The following is a 23,632-nucleotide window of genomic DNA, read 5'->3' on the forward strand; positions in this document are numbered from 1 at the left end:
GATTTCTTATCGAACACTTCTATCAACACATTGCTCTGTGCTTCAATAAAGGGTGGAGGAACCATCCAACAATAACCTGTGAGCAGAACGAGACCAAACGTATTTGGTTTTTCACGTGACTTACCGTGCTTGGTAAGAGTTTGTATTATCTGTTGTGGAAGTGGTTTTCTGTGCTGCCTCACATCTGCTATGTTATATATGAAATTTGTGTTTCAAACGTCTCAAAAGCCTTAAGAACTGTCCTTTCATTCTGAAGGATTTTAAAACCACATCACAATCTCAAATAAGTAGTTCCTGAAGTGTCAATTTTGATTTACTGTTGAAAATTAATAACAGTGTTTAGGAATTTAGTGTAAAAACACTGCATGTTTGCACATGCAACCCAAAGGCACTGGCAAGAAACAGTTTGGTGCATAGCAGCAAACTATTGCAAAGAACTTGCAGACATGGAAAACCTTTAAAAAAATATGACTTATATTTAAATTGTAGTTTGAAGAATTAAGTTACAGAAAACTCAGGAGCAAAGACAGGACAGATGATTTCATGAGGCACTGTGGGTGTTGCAGATGCTGATTCAAAAAGAACTTTCCAGTCACGTCTTTGTGGGGTTCCTGGATAATAAACTGCTATCTAACAAATGAGCACAGCTGCTGGATGTGCTTGTCCCACTTATACCAGACCATGTTTTTCACAGAAATTTGACGGGGTAAAATGTGGAGACCGCATTTTAAAAGTTTAAAGTTAAAAATTGAGACACTTTAAAAGAAATTTTAAGAATTACAAAAAATATTCCCATTTCTTTTATCTGTGGACAAACACTAGTGCTCAAGTCACTTTTAATTTTACAAAAAGCGGTGATTAAAAGCTCAGTGGAGAGAAATTCTTTTTTAGGCGGATTTGAATACTTACACATAACAATGGAATACAATGATACTTAAAAAATACTTTGCAATTTTTTCATATAATCACAAAAAGTGATTTATGTACATCAACACACAGCTAATATGGTAAGGCAAGATTTTCATTTCCAGTGCTGAGATGAAAGCGTCCTGATCTGAACTTTTCCTGGAGCAATACTGTCTTTAACAAGAGGATGTCTAAAGCTGGGGTTTCAGCAAAGCTCTGACATTTTTGGAGACAGATGAAAGTTCCTTGTTCAGAGCAAACAATTTTTTCCTTACACAGAGGAAGTACAGACAAAAGCGACTGCGCTGCTTGACCCCAAGTGAGAACAATTGAAAGTTTATGTGAATCACAATATAGGGTTTATTCCTCCATCTACATATGCTAACAAAGGAATACTTCATTGCACTGGTCACACAGACTATGACTGTTGCTGCTTCTTCATTTGGGAAAATGCCCTATTATTCAGGTATAAGAAACAAAATGCTTTGGGTTTGTAACGCAGATCAAAACATGAACAATCATACTGAAGCTTATAGCTTAAGCTAGCTTTGCAATACTGGTGCACTACAGGCTACCAGGTTTAAATGTGCATCTGAAACCAAGAGACAGAGATGCCTTTCCTTATTTTCAAGTGTAAAAACAGTGGATATTTTGTTCAGGTATCCTTTAAAAGATTAGAAACTTTCAACATTTACCTGTATCTTCAAAGAAACTTGGCACAAATCTAGATGCATCAAAATAAACCTCAAGTAGGTTGAGACCTTTATTTTCAAAAGGTCATGTTAACGCTTGATATGAAATTGTGACATGTGATATCTGTCCGAGTTTAGAGGCCTAAAAAAAGCCAGTAAGGGCTTTAAACCCCGCAAGGAGCAGAGGAAGGGGAATTCAAGACCATCACCTGATCTACACATGCAGTAGGAGAGGAAAATTCTGCTGAACAGAACTGATGTGTAATAGTGAAACTGTCTCAGAGTGAAATTTCATATTTGAAACAAAAGGTGACTGGTTTAAACACCTGCCCCAAGCAAATGTACCAAAACCTTTCTTCTCACATTTCAGGAATAAAAGTGATATCAGTATTCCTCAGTTTATTGTCTGTTACAGAATTTAATTATGTGTCGTGGAAAATAAACGTTTGGTCTCCAATGTTAACAGCCAGTGCATCTTTCCTTTGCATTTTTTTATGTAGAAGATGTAATTACATGAAGATTCCAAATTCAAAAGACTCCTTACAACCAAGGAGCCTAGAGCACTAAAATACACCGATGTGTTGAAAAGGAAGACTGCATGTTAATTTGATAGAAAATAATAACACTGACACAGCACACTTCAAATTAAAATCTTTGAAATGTAAATGCTCTTTTGGTATCCGTAACCAGGTCAAGCAGTCAAAATGAAAACTAATTAGACACTGTTACTTGTGACATTTACCCAGGTATTCATTAATAAGGTGCAAACGTTTGTATGTTTTGCATAATACCGTAGTACTTGTGTAAAAAGTAGATAATACTGACAGAGGGTACAGGTTCTTCATCAAGTGCAAGAACTTTGTGGGCCACAATGACTGGTGGATATAAAGAGCAAAAAATGTTTTAATGCAGTTAAAAGATTTTTAATACAAAAGTAACTTGTGTTACACAGTCTGAAAGCTTAGGCTTTGTCGACTTTAACTTTGTCACAGGGTCAGGGTATTAAGAACCAGTGTTATTATGAAATGAAAAGCTTTGCACGTTCCTCTATTTTTTGCATAGCTATGGATTAATGGCATTTCTGATGCAGCAAAACATTATTATTATTATCAATTCATTAGGTTGGTGTCTTTGTTTCAGGGTTCCATTTGGGACTGTATAAACCCTGGCACTCACTTATGTGCTTCGGTTAGGTAGTAGGTTAGCATTAAGGTAAAGTACTTTGCTCATGGGAACGACAGTGTCCTTAGACTGAATTTGAACCCAGGGCCTTCCAAGCAGGATTTCAGGACGCTACCTCTTAACGTCACACTGCCACTGCACGTGGAAGTGCAGAAGTGCTTACATGCAGTTACAATTCAGCTTTCTAGTTAGCATGCTGGAATGTTCCCTAAAACTCACTGATGCGTATTATTTGTACTTTAGAATAAAGCCCAAATCAACCAAGCATCCCACAGGTTTCCTGTTCTTCAACGGGTTTGTAAAGCATGTAATTGAAAAGGCACTTCTTAGCACTTTTGCTTACTTACTCCCCCTTCTTTTGTAGAAGCTCTTGAAAAGTTAGATATAAAACACATAAATAACTGGCTTCTTTGTTCTGCCAATGAGGAAGCTGCTGTGGAAGAAGTCAAATAAAGGTGAGAGAGATGAAAATTACTGAAGTGGAGGATTTGTTCCTACACATCCTGCTGAGGCTTATGTATATTTTAAAAAAACAGAAATATCAGATAAAACGCAGAATGATCTGTCAGCTCTGCAACTCAAGGGGAAAGATTTGTGTTCCTGAAAAACGAACCCCCCCCACAAACAGTATTTTGGGAAGGCCATTTCCAGCAGAAAAAGTGAAACCACTCATCTCAGACAAATCCTTACCACAATAGGTTTCTTTTTCAAAGAGTCAAACCCAGTATATCTGGGCACTTGACTAGAATTTCTTAGGTCCACTCACCTCCCCGGATTCCCTCCAGAGGATAGAAGAAAGCGACCAGCAGGTTCATGAGCACAGCCAGGTTGAAGGAGATGCTGCTCCAGAAGGACATATTGCGGGAGCACCAGTAGAGCACAGGCTGGGCTGTGGAGAAGGAGACAACACAACCCCAGACTCTTCACACACCATCTGACTGGGAACCTCATGGCCACATGTGTCATCACACCCTGGCCTGCAAAAGCCTTATGGAGCTGAACTCTTTACTTTTTATGCTCCCTAGAACAAGAAATGGATTCTGTTTAAGAGGGGGGAAAAAGGAGGAAAGAATTTCTCCTTTTTCCTCCTGGTTCTTGGTCCTCAAAAAGACTCAGGTGGTAAAATGAGCCTCAAGGAACCCAAATGTGACCAACAGTCTGCAAACAAACATCTTCAATTTCTTAGATTCAATACTAATCGGGCTGTGTGCATCTGACACTTGAAGAGAGAAGCTTTGAAGGCCTCCAAACCTAATTTATACAACTCTGCTCTGTTAACTTTGCAGCTGTACTCCACCTATAAGTCTCCAGTTTAATACAATTACAGCAAAATAAGACTCTTTAAGGCAGCATTAATTTTTAGGTGAAGTGTTAAACTGGATTTGTTTCCTTGAGCTATAAACTGCAATTAGAGATTTTAGATTTCTGTTAGCTGGTAAAGTATTCGGTTTAACGGACGCTATTTTGAAAGCACACTTTGGTTTGGTTTTAAAGGAAAAGAGGAAATAAGTGAGGGGTTTTTTCTTCTTCTAAACACAGGCAACACTCTCAAGTCTTTACATAGCACAGAGAGACTGCAACTGCACTTCTCAATTCTGATTCATATAGATAACTGTAATCATGTGTCTGGCACACAGACCTCAGCAGCACATAGTGTAATTCCCCTGGCAGAACAACTGCCTTAGACAATCCCATTCAGAAAAAAGTATGCCGAACCACACAATAGTTTAGGACGGCTCAAAAGCATTTACCAGGTAATGAATTCTTAGGAATACTTAGTGACGGAAAAACAAATGTTATATAACATCATTTGGAACTTTACAAAATAAATACTACTGTATATGCTTATGTCAGAATGTCTAAATACACATTGTGAAGTTGGACAATATTAACCATCCAAAGTTCTTTTTGCATTTGCGCCAAACTCAAATGACATAAAATTCAGTGCCACTGACAGGCTGCCTTCATAAAAATGTTAAAACAACAGTCAGTACATTTCGCCACTCTTGGTATTGCTCAGGCTCAGTTACCAGTGGGACGCTAGAACAAGCAGTAGGTGTAGTTGAGCACAAAGCATGAAAGTGAGTATGGGGTAGCGTGGAACGTCTGGGAGATTTCGGGTTTTGCTTTGTGAAAGAACGCCTGCAGCTCTGGGGTTTATCAGGCACCATGGGCCTTTCAGCTCAATTGGGCCAAACGTAAGAAAGGCCCCTTGGGGTTTTGCAAGTAGTTCGACCAGTCAAGGCACTCGCACAAGCGCAGGTTGAGACCAGGTTCGAGCCCCTTCATGCTGCACTCCGACTGCGAGTGGGATTCCCCAAGCAGCGGGGCACAGATGGCCGATAGCCACCGACGGTCTAGGCTGGGTTAGGTCAGCCACCTCAGTCAACTCCCGGGCGCTTCCAAGCATACAGTGCTGTCGGTGAGGGATGTACCTCTAGCTCCAATCAGTGTCGAACCTCCTTAACAGGGCTGTGAGGCAAGACGGGGTGGATATTTATCCCCGTGTGAGGTCACGGGGTTGGGATCCGAGTAGCGAGCCGAGATGTGAAAAGCAAGCAAATCGGCAAAAAAAAAACAGAGAGAGCTCTCACTGCACTTGGCATAGATCCCCGAGTGGCAAAGCTCTACTCCTGCAGACGGCTTGCACTGTCAGACACCAAGAGGAAATGGAGCAACTGCACTTTGCAGAGCCTCTAAGTCGGCACCCCAGTCATTTTAAGCCTTCTTCCCTTCACCAACCGAGATGCGTCTCTCACAGAATGCCAACACTTTGAGTGACATCTGCCTAAACTGTAATGAAAACATTTAGCAACACTGCTTTTCACCTGCTGAGATCTCAAAGAGATTTTTTACTTGTATCACATTATGATATCAGTTTAAGGGCAGTGTTCCTCCATACTTCTCTATTACATAAGGCTTTGAGATTACTTTTTTTGTACAGAGCTGTGAAGATTAGCTGCTAACAGAAAATAAATGGCTACTTTAGTAGAGATGACCACACAATTGTGTTTCTGAATAAAGAAGGTAAAAATATGTTTAAATGCATTTTTTCGCATGTAACTGTAGTTGCCAGACATTAAGAAAATGGTTACATTATTACAAGGCTTTGTAGCAGAAACTCCACCACTTTTAAGCCAAAACTGGGGCTTTTATTCAAGTTCTGCACGTCTCAAAGCAGGTATGGGCAATGGTGTGATACCTTGACCAAGCAACACTACATTGATGAGGCTGAAATGGGTTGCCTGTGCATCTCTTCGATGAAAATGGCAGATGGGCATTCCTATTGCATGCCTTTGTTCTTTTGAAAGAGCGGTTGTTTTCACCATGTAACATCAGTGCAATTTCTGAATGGGATTCCTGGCCAATAGCGATGCGCAGGTCGGCTTGTTTTTGACTGGCACCCACCCGACCCGATTTAAAATGATAGAAGGTACGGACCCGAACCCGGTCCGAACCTGCTCCATTAGAAATTACACCAAAGAATAGTGACTTTTTGGGACCCGTACCTGTCCGTGGTTGTGAGACACGAACCTGCACCTGCCCGACCTGATCGAAAATCTTTTGTTTTTCTAACCCGAGCCCGCCCGACCCGCGGGTAAACCGCAGGTGTGAGTCAACCCGCGCATCACTACTGGCCAACTTCGTTGCTGTTCCTCGGACATGGAAATTTAAAGTCAACTCACAATCACATGAAATTAAAACTTAAGGTTCTAACGTGCATTTATACGTCCTCACCCCCTGGCTCTTACATTCAATGTGGTTATTTGTTTTTTTTTGGGGGGGGGGGGGTACTTGACACTGTACGCAGCAGGATCAGAAGGCCGAGGTGGGTGAGCTCGCATAAACAGCTACAAGGAGAGTTACTTAGAAGACGCACAGGGAACCGTGTTTGTGTTACCAACAGCCTCTTGTGTACCTCGCAGCTTCTTCTGCCAGTTCATCTCGTTAAAGAGGTCTTCCGATCTCAGGAAGAAGTCATTGATCTTGCTGCCCTGCTCATCCCGCTCGGTGGTGTAGTAAACCCTCAGCTTTGACTCGTTGGTGAGAAACTCACAGATGTTGGGGACGGGGAATACGATCTGCTCCATGGTGCGATCCTGCCGCACAATCTGAACAAACAAAGCCCACAACAGTCAGTCATCCTTTCGGGTAGGGGGTTCCCTGATTCTTCAGGCCTGGAGGGACCACTTTTTAGGACCAGTGTCTTCACATGGGACCCCCTATATTTAAAATATCAATGCAATTTCATCAACAATACAAAAAGCCAGGCAGATTCACAGTTAATGCAAGCCACATTTAAAAAGTGAGAAAAATTGAGTCTGTGTGTCTGCGTAGATCATTGGATTATGTGTTCTAAGGCTTTCCTAGAACTGGACAGAGAAAATGGCTGAGGAGGTCTGGGGTTTCCCACACCTCCCCTTGGGAACCACTGCCGCAGACGCCTCCCCACTTTCCATTCGATTCAGCACTGAATAATGTCAGATCGAGGTACACATCTGCTCTAGTCTCTTAATTCTTGACATGTCTGGGATCACACCAGGATTTATGGGATTTTCAAGGGCACTCTTAGGCATATATTTTGCAATCTGCCCTGCATTTGAATGCAGACTTATTTAAAGTAAAAAGTCAGTGCTTTATCTAGAAGAATTAAAGTATAATGTGCATTCCCAGCTAATCACGTTGCTATGGGCTATAAAATTACACCAAATGACTGTGCTCTTAAGCTAAATAAGAGACAGATTTTTAAACTTATATACAACTATAAAGGGAATAACAAGTCAATCATACTGATCACATATTATTCTTAACCCTTCAGAGTCAAACTTTCTTTGACATTTTAAGAGGGTACCATCTACAGTGTATAACTGTTCAGGACTACAAATGTCAGCCACAACTTTCTAAATTAAAAAAAAACATTTACATCAAGACATCTGCTTAACATGATAAACTTTGGTTGCCCACGATATCCCTAATAAGTATGATAATAAGCTGAGGTCTCCAGAGTTCTCATAAGTTATTTTTCAGTAGATACGGCTTCATCTGACTTAAAAAAGAATGGTAAAATAGAATATAACAAACAGCACAAAAAATGCTTAGTGACATTATAAAATGCTAATTGGAGGGATGTGAATAATTTAAACATTATTCTATATGTTCTAAATGCAGCACATCTTTAGAAGCAATACAATTTTAATATGTAGTGGTTATTTTTAATTGCCGCGTATATGAAAAAATTGGCACTCTAAAATTGAAAAGCTCCTCATGAGCTTTCCCACTCCGTCTCCTCCAGTCTCTACACTCAACAGAACTCTGAATTGGAAAATGATGCAGGGGAATTACTCTTAATAGCTTTCAGTCAGAGGTGAAGTCACCGCTGTGAAGAACAACATAGGCAGTTCACAAAGTGAACATCCAGCATACATTCTCTTTGTCTAGATGCTTTGAAAAGAATGCTGTGTAACTAGAATTTCATAGTCTCCCTTTATATATATGGTATTTCTTGATAAATTCATTTGTCATTGAAACATTGGGAATTATTTTGTTTTGACTTTGTGTAACATGGTTCTGCTATAGATGCTAGTTTAAGACAGTAAGATCCATTACCGATGCAAAGCATACATAAAAAGCATACATCTTTCATTTGGCTTTATTTTTTTAAAGATACATTTAAAAAACAAACAAACAAACAAACAAACAAACAAACAAACAAACAAACAAACAAACAAACAAACAAACAAACAAACAAACATGATAAACAGGACAATATCAAAAGCAGATTTAAAAGAAACAAAACAAAAATATCAAATACCACTTTGAGAAAAAGATTAAAATGTCAGCTCGCAAGCCAGCAATCCCATGTGATTTATTGTAAAATAGGTTATGCTGAAAAGCACCTGGTACTGAAAATAAACAAGGGATCAAAGTATGAAATGCTCAAAGGACGTCTTATAGCAGGAGAGTACAAGAACGCCTTTATATTATTCGTAGAAAACTGGAGCTCTAAGGGCAGTTTCCCTGTCCACTGTCTGTGCTCACTGACCTCGATCTGAGCAGTGTGCTTGGCGTAAAACTCCAGCGCCTCATCTCCTTCTCCATTCTGGCCTCCAGGCTTCAGCATGTGCTGGAGCTCCTTGTTGTGGCGAGCCAGCTAAGGTTGAAACAACAAACTGCGTTAGCAGACATTACAGCTCTGATAATCCCCCACCACAGATGATGACATTTCTAAAGGTTATGCCATTTTCCCCTTCAAGCTTTCTGAAACTGCCTTTCGAGGATGAAATGCTTCACAGCAGCAAGGCTTGTCTGGAAGACGTTTTGGCTCATGGTTACCTCGGTGCTATCATAAAGCATCACTTTTCCATTTATATACAAAATTTGCAGGTGAGGCAGTGTTTCCCCCCAAAGAACACACATTAATAACAAAAACAAAAATGAGGTCTACACTGTGTGGGGTTACTCAAGCCTAAAAATGTTTGACACAAATATTAAATGATTCTTACACAGTAAGGAGGATAGTTCCCGGTCACTTGCAAACATAATTGCAATTTTTTTTGGCTAACTTACAGGTTGAGAGATCTTTTGTTGTTTTTCTGAAAATCTTAAAAAGCCAGCCAGATAAGAACATCCCCTAAGGGAAAAACTTTTTTGCTTGAAACAGAGTAGAGAACACAAGCAGTGCGCCCATGTCACATAGAGCTGCAGGCAGTATTTCTCAGACACCTTCAAACCACGATTTCAAGCACAGAAACCCCATGCTGCCCTTAAACCAAGTTTCACTATCACAATTTATCCCACGTACAGCATCTTTATGCACCACTGCCACTAAAAAAGAAAAATAAGCTGCAAGACTTTGAATGCTGTGGCCATCAAATGGAACTTGTGAAATGGGAGAATTAAAGCAGAACTAAAAAACAATTCTTATGCAGAATGGCTATTTTCACTGAAGCTTCATCTTCACCTAAAGTGCTTTTGCAATTGCCTAACTGAACTTTACAATTTTCCCAAAATAAATGTTTAGGCATATACTGTACCAAAATGGCAACAGCTTCTTTAGTGTTCAGGATTTAAGCACACCTCCAGAACAACATCAGAAACTGACAACAGTCTAACTCGATATAGAAATCTATGACCGTCTCAAAGGGCACACATGCATCTACTGTGCGTCTTGCAAAATAAAACTTCCCCCACCCTCCAAAGCAAAACGGGATGTTCAGCCTGACTGCTGCCTGCAATGACTCTAATCAGTGGTGTCCAACTCTGGTGACAGAGGAAGTTTCCATTGTGCAGATAGCTAACACTGTAGAATTACTGTACAAGGGTGGTGCTTTCCAATGCATAACATACTGTACTGCTTTTTAGCTGAAAATTGCACCCTCAAGCCACTGTTAAGGTCATATTCTTGTCCTTGGAGTGTCAAATATCCCATTTTCTGTCACTATGTCTCCTTAATACCACGTTCATCCTAGAGATAAGAAATCTTTTCTCTCTGCAGAGAAGAGAATGTACTTTAACAGAGGGTACTGTAAAAACAATCTATTCTCAGCTTTCGGTGGCTTTAAAAGTGAGATTTCCCACAGATTTACATGTAGGTTAAAGGTTCCACCTTGGAGTTGTATGCTCTATACCTGATGCGCCAGAATGTAGATGTTGTGACCCACGTTGCGGGGAGAGGCTGCATGATCTTCCCCATTTTCTCCCTCCTCATCGGTATCTTCAAAATCCAACTCTCCCTGCAGATATGCCTTCTTGATCACCTCCACCTGTGAAGGAAAAGCAAACTCTTGTTCACTCAGCACCTAAAACACTCTCAATAGTTCACCAGCAGGAATGGGGGTGTAAATGGAGATAACTCACATTTTTCTGTGTTTTTTTTCCTCCACATTTTGTTGCATTTTGTTATCATTTTAAATTATCCGACAAAGTTACAATAAATCACCAACTAGTCCTTTAAAAGGTCTCACTGGTGTTCCCAATTCTCAATTTATCGCCAGGATTTCATTTTTTGCTGTTCAACAAGCCAGAAAACGAGGTCAATAACTCTAATTCCTAAAACCGTACCAGCAGAAGAAAAAACAAACTTGGATGAAAAACTAATCACAGGAAACAAAAAAGACTACATCAGCTCCATCAGTATTTTCTGATGATTTAATCCCCTCACAAGTGATGCTTCAAAAGTAAAAGGCAGGGGGACTGTGGGTGGTAGCAACTGGGAAGCACACTGAAAGGTGTTAAGTGGCACACCCACGTTCAGGAAATCCTATCCACGCAAATGGAGCAATTCATTTTGAGCAGATTGGGGCCGACTGTTACATGAATGGAAATCAGCAGTCGTTTTTCACACCAAGCGGTCCAATTCTGAAGCGAATGCAAAGTGTGTCCTATTTTTTTCCCTTCCGCCTCAAAAACAAAGCCAGACCTGATTTTCCCGTTCTATGCTGTACTCCAAGTTCCAACACCAATCTCTAATGGCTCGCATTAGAGTTTTGATAACAAAGGAAACCAAATAAAGATGGGACAAAAGTGTCTAATTTTTACCAGCTCCTTCGGCCTCATGTTGTAAAGTATTCGCTCTGCATTTTCACTGTCATGGCGGCTTTCCATGATTGCCAACAGCAGCTTCGAAGCATTGTTCTGGTGGAGAAAGATTGTCAGATGTAAAGCAAGCAGCACTGACCTCTGCATCCTCTGTTTCTTCCCTACTTTTTTAGGTCTAATGTTTTTTAGCACAAAGACAAAAGTCAGAAGTTGAACACTCAGACGGAGGGGTTATAATTTCAGATTTCTGTTAAACCGAGACCACGGAATATACCAGAATAACCCAAATCATTTAAGAAACAGAGACGTGCTTCTTTTTTTGTGTTCTGAAAAAAACACAAAAGAGGTCTCCTGAGTGGTTCAACCACAAGTTGAGCTTGGAGATCACGAGACTGAGCCTGGGACTTGCCCAGGAATTCTCATGCAGCGGTGTGCGATCAGCTGAGCTCTGTTGAGGGAAGGGTGTGATCTGGCCTGGATTCTCTTGGCTCTCTCAGTGACCCCCTCTGGCCTCCTGATCATTTGCAGACATGCAATGCTGTCAGTGAAGGATGTGCCTTCCCACCAATCAGCTTTGCCAAAGGGCTGTGCTATCTATGATGTTTTAATAGGTGGGTCAAAGGTACACTTCCTCAGTCGCTCCTGTGTCTGGTCACAGGACTCGCAGTTCTGAGCTGACGTGATAAAAACAAGACTGGCTATTCCAAATCATGTGGTTGTAACTGAAATAATAGTCTATTAAAAACAAAAAAAAGTTTTTAAAAAAAGATACATTTTTAGGTGTCTAAATGTAAGAAGAACATGTGAATAATTTGGACACTAGCGATTAAAATAGGACTTGAAAATCAAAACTTTTTCTATGACTGTTTGAGCATGACCAGGCTCAAGACCAACCAAGGAACGACCCCAGCACTGATACAACTGACAGAATGCAGAAGCAGCTATTCTGCAGCCAACTTACCTTAAGTTCCAGCACTAAATCCATTCTCTTCTTACCCAGGGGATTGATGTCATTGAGAATCAGGGCAATGATAATGTCAATTCCATTCGACTCATGTGTAGCAATGCAGTTCTGAAAGAAAACATTAGAGCATAATAGCTCCAGCAAATATGGAAACTACAGTGTGAAGAATATTAGCGATAAAACCAAAAAAAAAAAATCAAAGAAGGAACTATATTAACAGACAAGTCCCACAACAGCCCAAGAGGAAAGAAAGAAAAAATGAGTAGTATTGACACAATAGAGGATTTTTATAGTATTGTTGCCAGAAACAATTCAACTGTCATTGTTTTTATCACCCAAGTATATTGAATCATCTCAACAGGAGAACACAAAACCTTTTAAGTGAGAAACTTTGAATATCCTAGACATATCAGAAAATGTATATCAAGGTGTGAATGCAAATCAAAATATTTGCAGCAAAACAATACACAATGCCTTATAGTCGTTAGTAATGAATCAGAAATACAATGCAAATTAGTACACTTTTAACTTAACTGAGAAAAGTGTTTTTGTTTATTTTGACTACTTGAAAACTGAATTTACCATTTGTAATAAATAATCCATTTAACTACTGCTGGCTAAGATGATCTTTATGATGTCTCAAACCCCCTTTACCTAGAGATCGAAAACATGACAGGTTTTTCGTTCAAGACAGATGTCTACAGGTTTTACAAATAAAAAGGGTGCACTTCCAACAAATTCGGACATAATATCAAGGGCAGGAGCATATCTAAAAATTAGAAGGCTTTTTTTTCTAGGGTTAATGTAAACCAATGTTGTCACCAGCAACCAGATGTGAGATTCAGTGTTCAGCTGGGCCTCAGCATTGTTATGAGGGTGTGGGGTTTTCTCTTATTAATAATAACTCCTTACATTTACACAGTGTTTTTCTGGACACTCCACTCAAAGTGCTTTACAGGTAATGGGGACTCTCCTCTACCACCAACAACATGGAGAACCCACCCGGATGATGTGACGGCAGCCATGGTGCGTCAGTACGCTCGCCCTACCCAGCTATCAGTAGGGAGGAGCACAGAGTGATGAAGCCAATTCACTCATCTGAAGGATGGCATCTTTTTACAGTTTAGCATCACTGTTACTATACTGGGGCAATAGGACCCACTGAGCCCACTAACACCACTTCCAGCAGCAACTTCAGTTTTTCCCAGAAGGTCTCCCATCCAGGTACTGACCAGGCTCCCACCTTCTGAGCTTTAGTGGCCTGCCAGTTGTGAGATGCAGGGTGATATGGCCGCTGGCTCTTAGGAAGCAACGTACCTGGTTCTCATGGCAGGGGCCCTGGCAGTACTCAGTGAGGCTCTCCACAGTCTGATTGATAAGGGCCACATTCTTCTCATTGATATAAAGGCCCAGGAGCCCCAGCCCCCCTGTGGTGCTGCCACAGATACAGTCCAGGAACTGCAGGGTCTCGCATACCAGATTATAGTTTGTTTTGTTATTCTGACAACGAAGAAAGTTCTGAGGGGAAAAAAAAGGGCAGAACATGGTGTTTCAGCATTTAGGTCTTTTGGGCAATATGAGCACTGCCAGTAGATCGCCTCATCCCATCTCATGCTTCGTGAAGGTCATCTGTTTCACCAACAGTGGCGAAATCCCCAACATAGCCAGTCCATAAGCACATCTGTGTATCTTCTCAGGATAAAAAGAAAAAATCCTTTTTGAATATACAGCAGGTGTTTTTGACAACAGTGGTGGAAAAAATAAATGCTTTCCTACACTTTAAGTGTTGTTGGTCGTCTTTCTCTGAGTGACAGGGCTACAAAACGTTTAATGGAAAACTAATGGCACTACACCAACATGGAGGCCAAATAACCTTACATCCCTGTACATTTGCAATTATCTTGAAGTGTTCAGTCAACGGCAAGATGTACGTAATTTTAAACACCTCAATGGGATCAGACATTACAGCAACAATTAAAGTGTCTCACAGAGGCTGACCTGAGAACAGTGTGCACTGTCCACAGAGAATATCCTTGCTCACACAATCTCTAATCCAAAGCAAACATTCAATGCCTGACAGCATTCAGGGCTAAGAGACAACTCAAGGCTACTTGCTAATGTGGAACTTCCCTCGAATGAATAGAAACTGTGTTCTGCTGCATTTTTTTTTTCAAGAGGGGCACATTGAATTGAATACAAAAGTCTATTTTAAACATTATGCAGATTCATTTCCACCCTGTACGGTAACTTGTGACATTGAAAACATCTTCTTAAAAAAAAAACTGGTCTTAAAATGTGCAGATAATTAACAAGGAAACTCCAGTTAGCTACTGGGTGGGACTGGATGTCTCTCTCATGCCCTTTCCCAGGTCATTCTCACAAAAACATGGTCTCCTCCTTCTCAGTACTCAACAAAATCCCACAAACCCTCCTTTCTCAGCACCAAGTGAGAAGTGCTTGGCCAGACATTTTCATTTCCTCCTGTACACAGATTCACACAAAACAAAAGCTTGAATTATACATCATCCTTCTGCTCCACTTCCAACAGGAAGGAGTAGCTGACTGACCCTTTTGCTTCAAGTAGAACTCCTCCTATTTTAAATCAAAACAAGAAGTGCACCTTCCAGCAGTTTGACCATATTTTTAGAGAACTGGTTTATCCTTTTTTCTCATACAGTCTAGAATGAATTACTTTGAATCAATTTGGAAACATTAAAGGGATCAATGCATAGGGTGAAGAAGGCTGGGATGATGACATCAGAAACTAAAAGTGTAGTCACTCATTAAACACTCATGTTTTTGTTCCTAGGTTCGTTTCTATAATAAATGCCTCCTCTTGGAAAATTCACCAGCGTGTGGCTTGCCAGCACAGCCCGCCTACACCACAACGAGACGGTGTTGCTCGAGGGCTGATTGTGACATTGAGAAATCCCCCAGGCTCAGGACTGACCTGCAAGTCTCGGTTGTGGTTCTCACACAGCAGCTGCAGGAAGCGGAGGATGGGCTGCATGATGGAGATGACGGTGCTCATTTCGCCGTCGTCCTTGTTTTTGTCTCCCGAAGTGGGCTGGCCGTCGCCGGAGACGAAATGCTCCTCCGAGTCGGCCTCCCTGCGGTAGGAATTGTAGGCTTTCTTGGTGGCAGAGGAGGCCTCCAGCAGTTGCTCGCGTACCTCCTCTGTGATCTGGGCTGTGGCCTCTTTGGCTTTGAGGTGGAAGAGTTGGGAAGGAGGAGAGAAGAGGGAGAAGCTTTGACTCAGAGCTGCTCTGACAACGACGGAACACTCTGTACACAAAGCAAACTTGCACCTGGGACCTTAGCCTCTTTGCTGAGGAGATCATTGGATAATGTGGAGAGGCGATGTGGCAAAGAAGTAATGTTGAGAAACCGGGCCTTGCATCCTGTGTCTGGGGGTAGCTGTGGCACTGATAATATTAATTTTAAAGTAATTTAAAGTAAGTACTTTCAAGTAAATAATTGGTGCCTTAATTCAAACAGTTCTTTGAATATTCAAATTAAATTCCCTGTGTGGTAAGGGTATCCAGTCTGGGTAATAAAACTGTGATATCAGATTGGTACAACAGTTCTCATTACGACTTTAACAATGTGATCACTATACGCTAAAGAAGCTGGCAGTACACAGATCTGCTGTTGCTCTTGGACAATATGCAAGAACACAGGCCAGGAAAGGGCTACTTCTAGCCCACAGCAATAACCTACACAGTTCAACAACAATAACGCCTCATTTTGCTTGTGGTGCCCACTGACCTTTCTTGCGGACTGGCACATCGCGGTCAGAAGCATCATCGTCCTTCTTCTTATTGCCGAGGTCGCTGGTGTTGACCGTGACGGTGGCTTTGATCTCCTGCTGGGCTAACTTCATCCGGTCATAAAACACCTTGAAGAACTTCTCGGACTTCTTGTCCTCTGTCAGGCGGCAATAGAAGGAACGCTGCAGATGAAAGACGCAGACCCAAAAAAAAAAGAAAGAATTATGCTTCTCTTTTTTGACTGTATAAAAAACTGTTTTATAGAAACATATTTGAAATTGGATTGGCTTGTCAAATGAGAAGTTATATACCTATGTAAGGAAATGTGAATGCATACGTTTATATATAAGAGTCAGATCCGCCACATGGATTACTTTAGAGTAAACAAGTTAATTGAATACTATTAACTCAGGTAAACCTTTTACTCTAAAAGCTTTCTTATTCAGAATATGCATTCCAATTCTCACTTCTGTCATATTTCACCTGTCATAAACAGTATGGATGGACTGCTATGTAGACGGGGGAAAAAAACACCTCTTAGAGTTTTACAAACAATACTTGTTAGTATGAACTTCCTCTGTTCAAGTCACTCATTATCTGCAGTATTTCTAAGTCACTTTCCTTCAGCAGTGCTGGATGGGGCCCTCAAACACCATTACTGCATATCACATCTTCAAAGTAGCTGAGGGAAAAAGCGTGAAGTGATCATCCTCCGGACCCAATAGGAATGTACTATTCTCTAAATTTTTAGAAAAGACATTTCCATTTGCAACATTTAGGAATTTTAAAATTTAAAAACAATTTTTAATTATGAGCAGGACTTACTTATTGTGCAACACTGCATTTAAAATAAAATATTTTTAACTCTCAACAGATGTGTAAAGGATATCTTGGTCATGAATAATTCTGTGTGGTGTGGAAGAGGAGTGTAAATTCCTACACAAGCTCTTGTTAATGTCCTAGGAAAGCTGCTATAAAACGGTAACTGAGCCATCAGAAAACAGCCATTTGATTCTCTTCCATTTCAATAAATAGCCTCAACAGAGAAGAGGATGAATGGCACTATGATTTAATCAATGTACTTCATTCCTTTTCTGCCAAGTTCCAAACCTGACAAGCGCAGGTTAAGTTAAACGCAATCAATGATCTCCATTAATGTAATGAATTTTATTCAAATCACACTGACAAATCCTGCCCCATTTTCATCCGACACTCCTGTTTTACGTAAGGTCCCGGTAATCTGCTAAGCAGTTATTGGAAGGGTTACTGTAAAGGCAAATTCGGCAGAATTACACTTGTTGGAAAAAAAAAATTAGGACAATCCTGCCCTGCAGTTTAGGGCCAGTCCGGTAATTATGTGTGAGAAAGAGATATCAGCTGGTATCTAGACCATTTTTACAAGCTTTTTACATAAGCAACCTTCTTACGGAATCAAAGCTCCTCTCAGTCTTTCTCCAGCTAGAGAAGTAAACAACGCAGCCAAGATCAAGCCAGTCCCATCTGGAAAATTGCACTGAATCATAGACATTTGCAATTTAACAAACTGTACCTCAGATCATTAACTGACACTGGACACCTGGACAATAGATGGGACCGCAAGAAAATTTAATTAATTTTAAGCCTGGATATCTCCAATCGCAATCCAAACAGCAGAAAAAGAGATTTGTCTTTGAACTGAAATAGACAACAATCTGCAACATGTAAGATAACCACAAGTACACCACCAGCATGCAATAAAAAACATTTTCTCCCATATTTCATTGAGTAGGGCAATCCACATATACATATGCATTTTGCAACACACTTTACTACACTTTTGGTGACCAACCACTCCTCCAATATGCCGCAGAACAACCCAGTATGCAATGCAGTTCAGGTGTGCAAGGGGTTCGGATACCCAAATTGCTGACTCAAAAACTAGGGGACTAATCTGTATGTAACAAGTGACAGGAAGAGGTAATTTTCACCGAGATATCAATCTCACCTCAAGATCACCATGATCAGGACACTACGAGCTACTGTTGCTCTGTCAATTTCCTGCTCAAGGTGTAGCAAACAAAAAAAAAAAGAACAACTTTCAACCTCTTTAATAATTCTGCACAAAACATCCAATAATTTCTATTGCAAAAGGTGTTCCTTTGTGTATATAAACTACAGAACACACAATGCATGCTACGGCAATCGTAACTGATGACTGTGAAAGACTGGAAACCAAAGTTATTGCTATAAATGTCATAATAAATCAGTCATGTAAATTCTTTTCTATTTCAGTAACAGATTTCCTTAATACACTGCAACGTGCCTTTACTACTATACCAAAACTCCAACCATTACCATGTACCTCCAGTGAAACCTTACATTGCAACTCAAAGCTTGTACACAAATATAATTCTGACTATTATTTGAAGCTTGGTTTTTAAGGGCTTTCACTGCCACTTATAGCTGAAACATTCATTTAACAACCTCCGCGGACAAAGGAGTAGTAAATAATCATGTCTTAAAGTTACGACAAAATTGTCAGTGCTCACTTTCAAGGAGTAAGTAAGCAAAGTTACTTTATATACTGTATTGATTTGCATTATAACCTCCAAGACATAAAACATCTGTTGGCAGAGTGAAGCTTGGATACATATACAGACATGCACGGTTCTCCGATTTTGCTACTGAGGGGGAGCCCCTGATTTTCAAGAAACGTTTTTCAGAGGTAATCTGACCCACTTTATAGCACTGTAAGCTGTGATATTAGCAGTATGTGAGTGAATAATATTTTAGGTTTTAAATGTGGACTGTGCCTTGTACTGAAATATTTGTTGCCACAAACCTACTGAAAAATCTTGAAAGACTTTCAACTGTGGAAGTATGTCCTTATAGCTTTAGATTATATCCAAATTTTTGGATTAGAGTGCCAGACGTTTAGATTTTGTCATTATACTGAAGTTGAAACTTGGTGGAATAGAATCATGTTATTGATAGCTAGACAGCAGAAAGAGATTTGAAATTAAGAGTCCTCAATTTAAAAAAAAAAGAAATTATTAACACGCATGAATATGGGTCTATCATCTGAAACACTGTATACAATACTCTTTTTAGCAAGAAATTAAGCTATATTTGTTTCTTTTGCAGTACATTAGCTGACGTAGGTCCCCACTCTAATTTATAACATTATACACATTTTATCCTAAAAATTACAACTGGCGCAAGAAAGAAATAGTGCAGGGAAGCTCTAGTTTCAGGTCTGTGGTGTGGGCAAACCTTGCGCATTTGTCCAAGCACTAGGTGCTGTCAATCTGAGCCGACAGTTCTGGAGGAGAGACAGCCAGAGGAAGAGGTTGAGCTGGAATAATAACAATCAGATTACAATTATCCCCTGTGCACATCACAGCTCTCGCCTATGCCTTCACCCATTGGAAACCTTGGAAACCTGAGCCACTTACATAACATTCACCTCACACTCTGCCTGTGGATTAAGGTCAGCTGCCTCTGCCAGGGGCTATCTGCAAAGTCCATCGAACAAACATTCATTCGCTTCACGATGAGCAACACACGGGGGGTCTCGGCCAGCTTGCAAGTCTTTGCGTTATCCAATACTGTTCATGCCCATCTTTTACGTTATCTTAGCAAGCGGGGAAAACCTCCCACACGTACCTGAGCTGGCAAAGGCTGGAAAAGACATTTTGCAGTGAAGAATTGTTTTGCAGCAAACAAAAACTAAAAGCAATGTTTTGAAAATGCATATTTGATAGATTTATAGTACATTTGATAATATATCGTTCACGAACACACCCTATAGCACACCCTGTGTAAACAAGGGTCTCTACTTTAAAAGAACCCCAGTAAAATAAGCACTCCATGACCCATTTTATTAACACCATGATTTTTTTCCCCAATGTTTTAGATTGTTACTGCAGTTCTAAATTTGCTTGTCAGTATGGAAATGCAACTATGAGTTCACAAATCTAGGCAGAGATGAATGGGAAAATCCCTGAACCTAAAATTGGAAGGGCTCATGTAAACTTTTCCAAGGCAGGTGACAGGCACGGAATCTGTGTATATGGGAAGAAAACCCCTTCTATTTATGGATTTATGGACCTACCCTATAAGGAACGGAACTACCCTACACTTGCAGCTGGGTTTCAAGCTGCTCCACTTCGTCTCTCAACGAGTGGCATCATATGTGCTTTGAATTCATCTTGCACCCCGATAGGTTGCTGGAAAAGATGGGAATAGCTCCCTGTATCTGCTAAAGGCAGTAGAGCTGCCTCAAAGAAGGCCATTTGCTTCTTATTCTGCACACCTGCACCATCGTGCCAGAATCAATGTCTTGAGGTTATTGAAAAGTGGATTCGTCAAGCTGCCATTAGATGCAGAGGGCCACTCCGGTGTAATGCTGTGTTCAGCAAAAGCAGCCGTGTGTAATTGCAATGGGACAGCTTTCTGTGAGTGCCGATTATTATACGGCTTTCAATACCTGTACTCTTCCCTTCCTACTTCAGATCAAGTGCAGGACTTTCAAACGTGTATCGATTGGCCTAGCGTGTGAAGCGTAGGTTGGCTAACATATCAGGACTCGGCGGGGATGACTTTACTGCGCACTACGGCACCATAAAGTTGTTTCATAAGAGGGCGGCGCACAGGGCTGTGGGGGAGGCCTACCCCAGTTCTGGTGAGAATTCTCTTTTTTTTTTCCTCTGTAAATTTATAATGAAGTCCTGCCAGGCTTTTTAGTGATGATCCCTCGGTGGAATAAGAATGTTCAACAGGCAGGCGGGGGCGGTCTATTCTGAAAAACAAGGTCATGCCGCTTCCCTCCCCCCCCTCCTTCTGTCCCGGCACTTGGCATCAACAAAGGGATGTTATATAACTTCTATTTATAACCTACATGTTCTCTCACTGCAGGCAGAGGAGCGCGCCGGAGAGGGGGATTTAATGAGCTCTGAGGACTCTCGCGCCTTTCAGAGCTGGCATTAGCCAGCTTGTTTTGAAAAGCAGGAGCAAATGAAGCTGGCAGTTGTGGGTGGACGACCATTGTAGGTGGAATCATGGAAATGTCATTCACAATATTTCATTCCCAAGTTTTTCTTTCATTCCCCTCACTCCCTACCACCCTCCCTCTACAGGAAGTGCTTATGGACATTTCCTTGCCTTCCTCACAGTCTAAAGGCATGAGCTAGTATATGACAACACTTCTGGCCTCTGAAGCACGACGCTTTGGTTTCCTATCACAGTTTTTGCCTCAGAGAAAGAGTAGTCGCTTTTTTCTCATCTTTTTTGCGCTTGGTGGTTTGAGAGACTAAAAACGTTATGTTCCTAATGGCACTAAGGATAACGGATTTGGTGACAGGTCTGACAGATGCAAAAGCAGGGCATTATGAAAAAAGAAAACTATATCAGTAACAGAAGTATCTGATGCCAGTTTTAAAAATAGTTCTCGCTGTTAACACTGTGAAGATGTCAATCACCATAACCTACAACCTTTTCCTGTAGCAGAGACCTAAAGTCTTACGGCCTTGTATTGTAGCAGGGAAAAGGCTGATAGAGATAATTTCATTGGGACAAGACACAAACTGGGCATTTATTGGAGATAAGCAGTCTTTTCTGCCTTTGCCTGCTCTAGTTCTTTCAAGGCAGGTGCATACTAAGGTATTGGAGCAAATTTCAAAGTTACAATGATTTCACAAATTTCAGTATGTGTCAGATCTTTGTGGTGGGGTCATACAGTTCAAAAACTATTATTTAATAGGACAGATGCACAGAAGTCATTATTTTTGAAAAAAATGTAGTTGCATGGTTGGAACAAACTGGCACTGTGGAGCAGTGGTCAGCATTGCTGCGTCACAGTCCTGGGGCCTTGGGTTCAATAGCAGACCTGGAGAGCTACCGGCATGGGTTTCCAGTGCTCCAGTTTCCTCCCACAGTCCAAAAACATACTGGCAAGCTAACTGGCTTCTGGGAAAATTGGCCCTGGTGTGAATGTGTACGTCTTTGTGTCTGGCCTGTGATGGACTGGCGTCCCATCCAGAGTGTGCCCTGCCTTGTTCTGGTTGCTTGGCAAGATGGACTCTGGCTCCCCTGTGACCCTGAATTGGAAATAAGTGGTAAGAAGATGGATGGGTGGCTAGTTGGATCTCAGGTTAACATGCAATTAATACAAGGCTTCTAACAATTACTTCATGGTTCTCACCCCTCTCCTCTCCTACTCCAGATTCTACTCTGCATACAGTACGTTCCTTCTCTGGGAGCAGCATTTGTGCCATATTCATGAACTTTGACCCACATGAGAAATATTTTGGCTTACAAAAACAAATGTCCTTATTAAACAAATTAAGCCACTGAATTTCAGCAGTAAGAACGAGAACTAATCGAACTAGCAAGTCCAAATACTAGTTTATTTAGTATTTACTATAATAGGATAAACTGGTCCTGTTATCTACCACAACATGAAAGAAATTAGTGGGCATAAGGGTCACGATTAACAATCAGCTAAACAATTTGGATTCATTAACGAGTCTATGAGTCCCTACAAGCCTGCCCATTAACGCAGCTGAAATCTGTTTATCTAAATACAACTGACAAGGGAAGGAACAGTAGCGAAGCAGGGAGCTCCTTGCATTTGTTAGTATGCACAGGCTGCGCCGTTGACATCTATTTTCAAGGCAGCTGTTTAGACGTCATAGAGGGGGCACAAAGAGGCAACTGCGCATGTGTCGCTTATATAATTGAGCAAATACTTGACCAGACTTTTTCACAAAAATACGCCCACATTTAGCTGGCTGGTTTCCACTGGTGACGCTGAAGACAACATTGCAGGAGGCTGCGGAATACTTTGCACTGAGAAATTACTCAGCTGGCGTACAGTACATCATACAGATCCTATATCTACGATCAGATTAACGCTTTTGACATATGTGGTTAAGGGCTTGTGCATCATGACTTTTCTTCTTAAACATTTTTCAAAACATGCATTCATTTTTTTAAGCTGTGGGCCTTCCAGTTAAACGGGCGATCTTGTGCACAGCCAAGTTTTTTTTTCCATTTAATTTTTGGCTACCCTTAGTTCGCCGAGGTATGTAGGTCACAAGCTAATCGTTCACCGTGTTGCGCAAGTATGATTAGGAGATCGAACTGTAGTGCGTGCGTAACCTGAGGAGTCAATGAAAGGGGAGAGGCAGGAATGAGCTGTCTCTCTCTCTATTGGGGTGTCTTCTAGGATTTTCCATTGGCAAGACTTCTCAGATCCCACCCCACTCCCCATCCGCCCTAATACTATAAATACTATTACTTGAGCTACACGTTATTTGGAAAACTCTTTTAGTGAACCTTTAAGGTTGCTCACTGCTGTAGCTTCCCTTCAATTTCTCACTATTATCAATATTGATACTAAGAAGCTAACATTCATACATGTCCAGAATCCTTCCCAGCAACTCCACTTCTCCTCAGAGAATGTCATTCGTTTTTATCACCCGGCCTTGGACGACCTCTGACTCCATCTGTTGGAACAACGTCAGCTGGAGTAGCATGAGAAAAAATCAAGATGCTGAGCCAAAGATTTCTATAAATACTTCCTGGAGAAAACCTGGGAC

General features: G+C 41.0%; 1 protein-coding gene across 14 annotated transcripts in view; it reads right to left on the reverse strand.

The window, feature by feature from the left end:
- Positions 1–23,632, reverse strand: part of itpr1b (inositol 1,4,5-trisphosphate receptor, type 1b) — a 139,069-nt gene that overhangs the window by 25,108 nt on the left and 90,329 nt on the right. For 8 of the 14 annotated variants that reach the window (XM_088636450.1, XM_088636447.1, XM_088636445.1 and 5 more), the window contains 9 exons: positions 16,051–16,234; positions 15,233–15,486; positions 13,600–13,800; positions 12,280–12,390; positions 11,319–11,414; positions 10,409–10,543; positions 8,824–8,931; positions 6,661–6,892; positions 3,547–3,669 (listed from right to left, as the gene is read on the reverse strand). In XM_088636450.1, coding sequence (XP_088492576.1) covers positions 3,547–3,669; positions 6,661–6,892; positions 8,824–8,931; positions 10,409–10,543; positions 11,319–11,414; positions 12,280–12,390; positions 13,600–13,800; positions 15,233–15,486; positions 16,051–16,234 — 1,444 coding nt within the window. The remainder of the gene's footprint in view (positions 1–3,546; positions 3,670–6,660; positions 6,893–8,823; positions 8,932–10,408; positions 10,544–11,318; positions 11,415–12,279; positions 12,391–13,599; positions 13,801–15,232; positions 15,487–16,050; positions 16,235–23,632) is intronic. The other 6 variants (XM_088636452.1, XM_088636454.1, XM_088636453.1 and 3 more) reach the window with 1 other exon arrangement.

Source organism: Lepisosteus platostomus, chromosome 6 (assembly GCF_059453375.1).
Source record: "Lepisosteus platostomus isolate fLepPlt1 chromosome 6, fLepPlt1.hap1, whole genome shotgun sequence".
Lineage (NCBI taxonomy): Eukaryota > Metazoa > Chordata > Actinopteri > Semionotiformes > Lepisosteidae > Lepisosteus > Lepisosteus platostomus.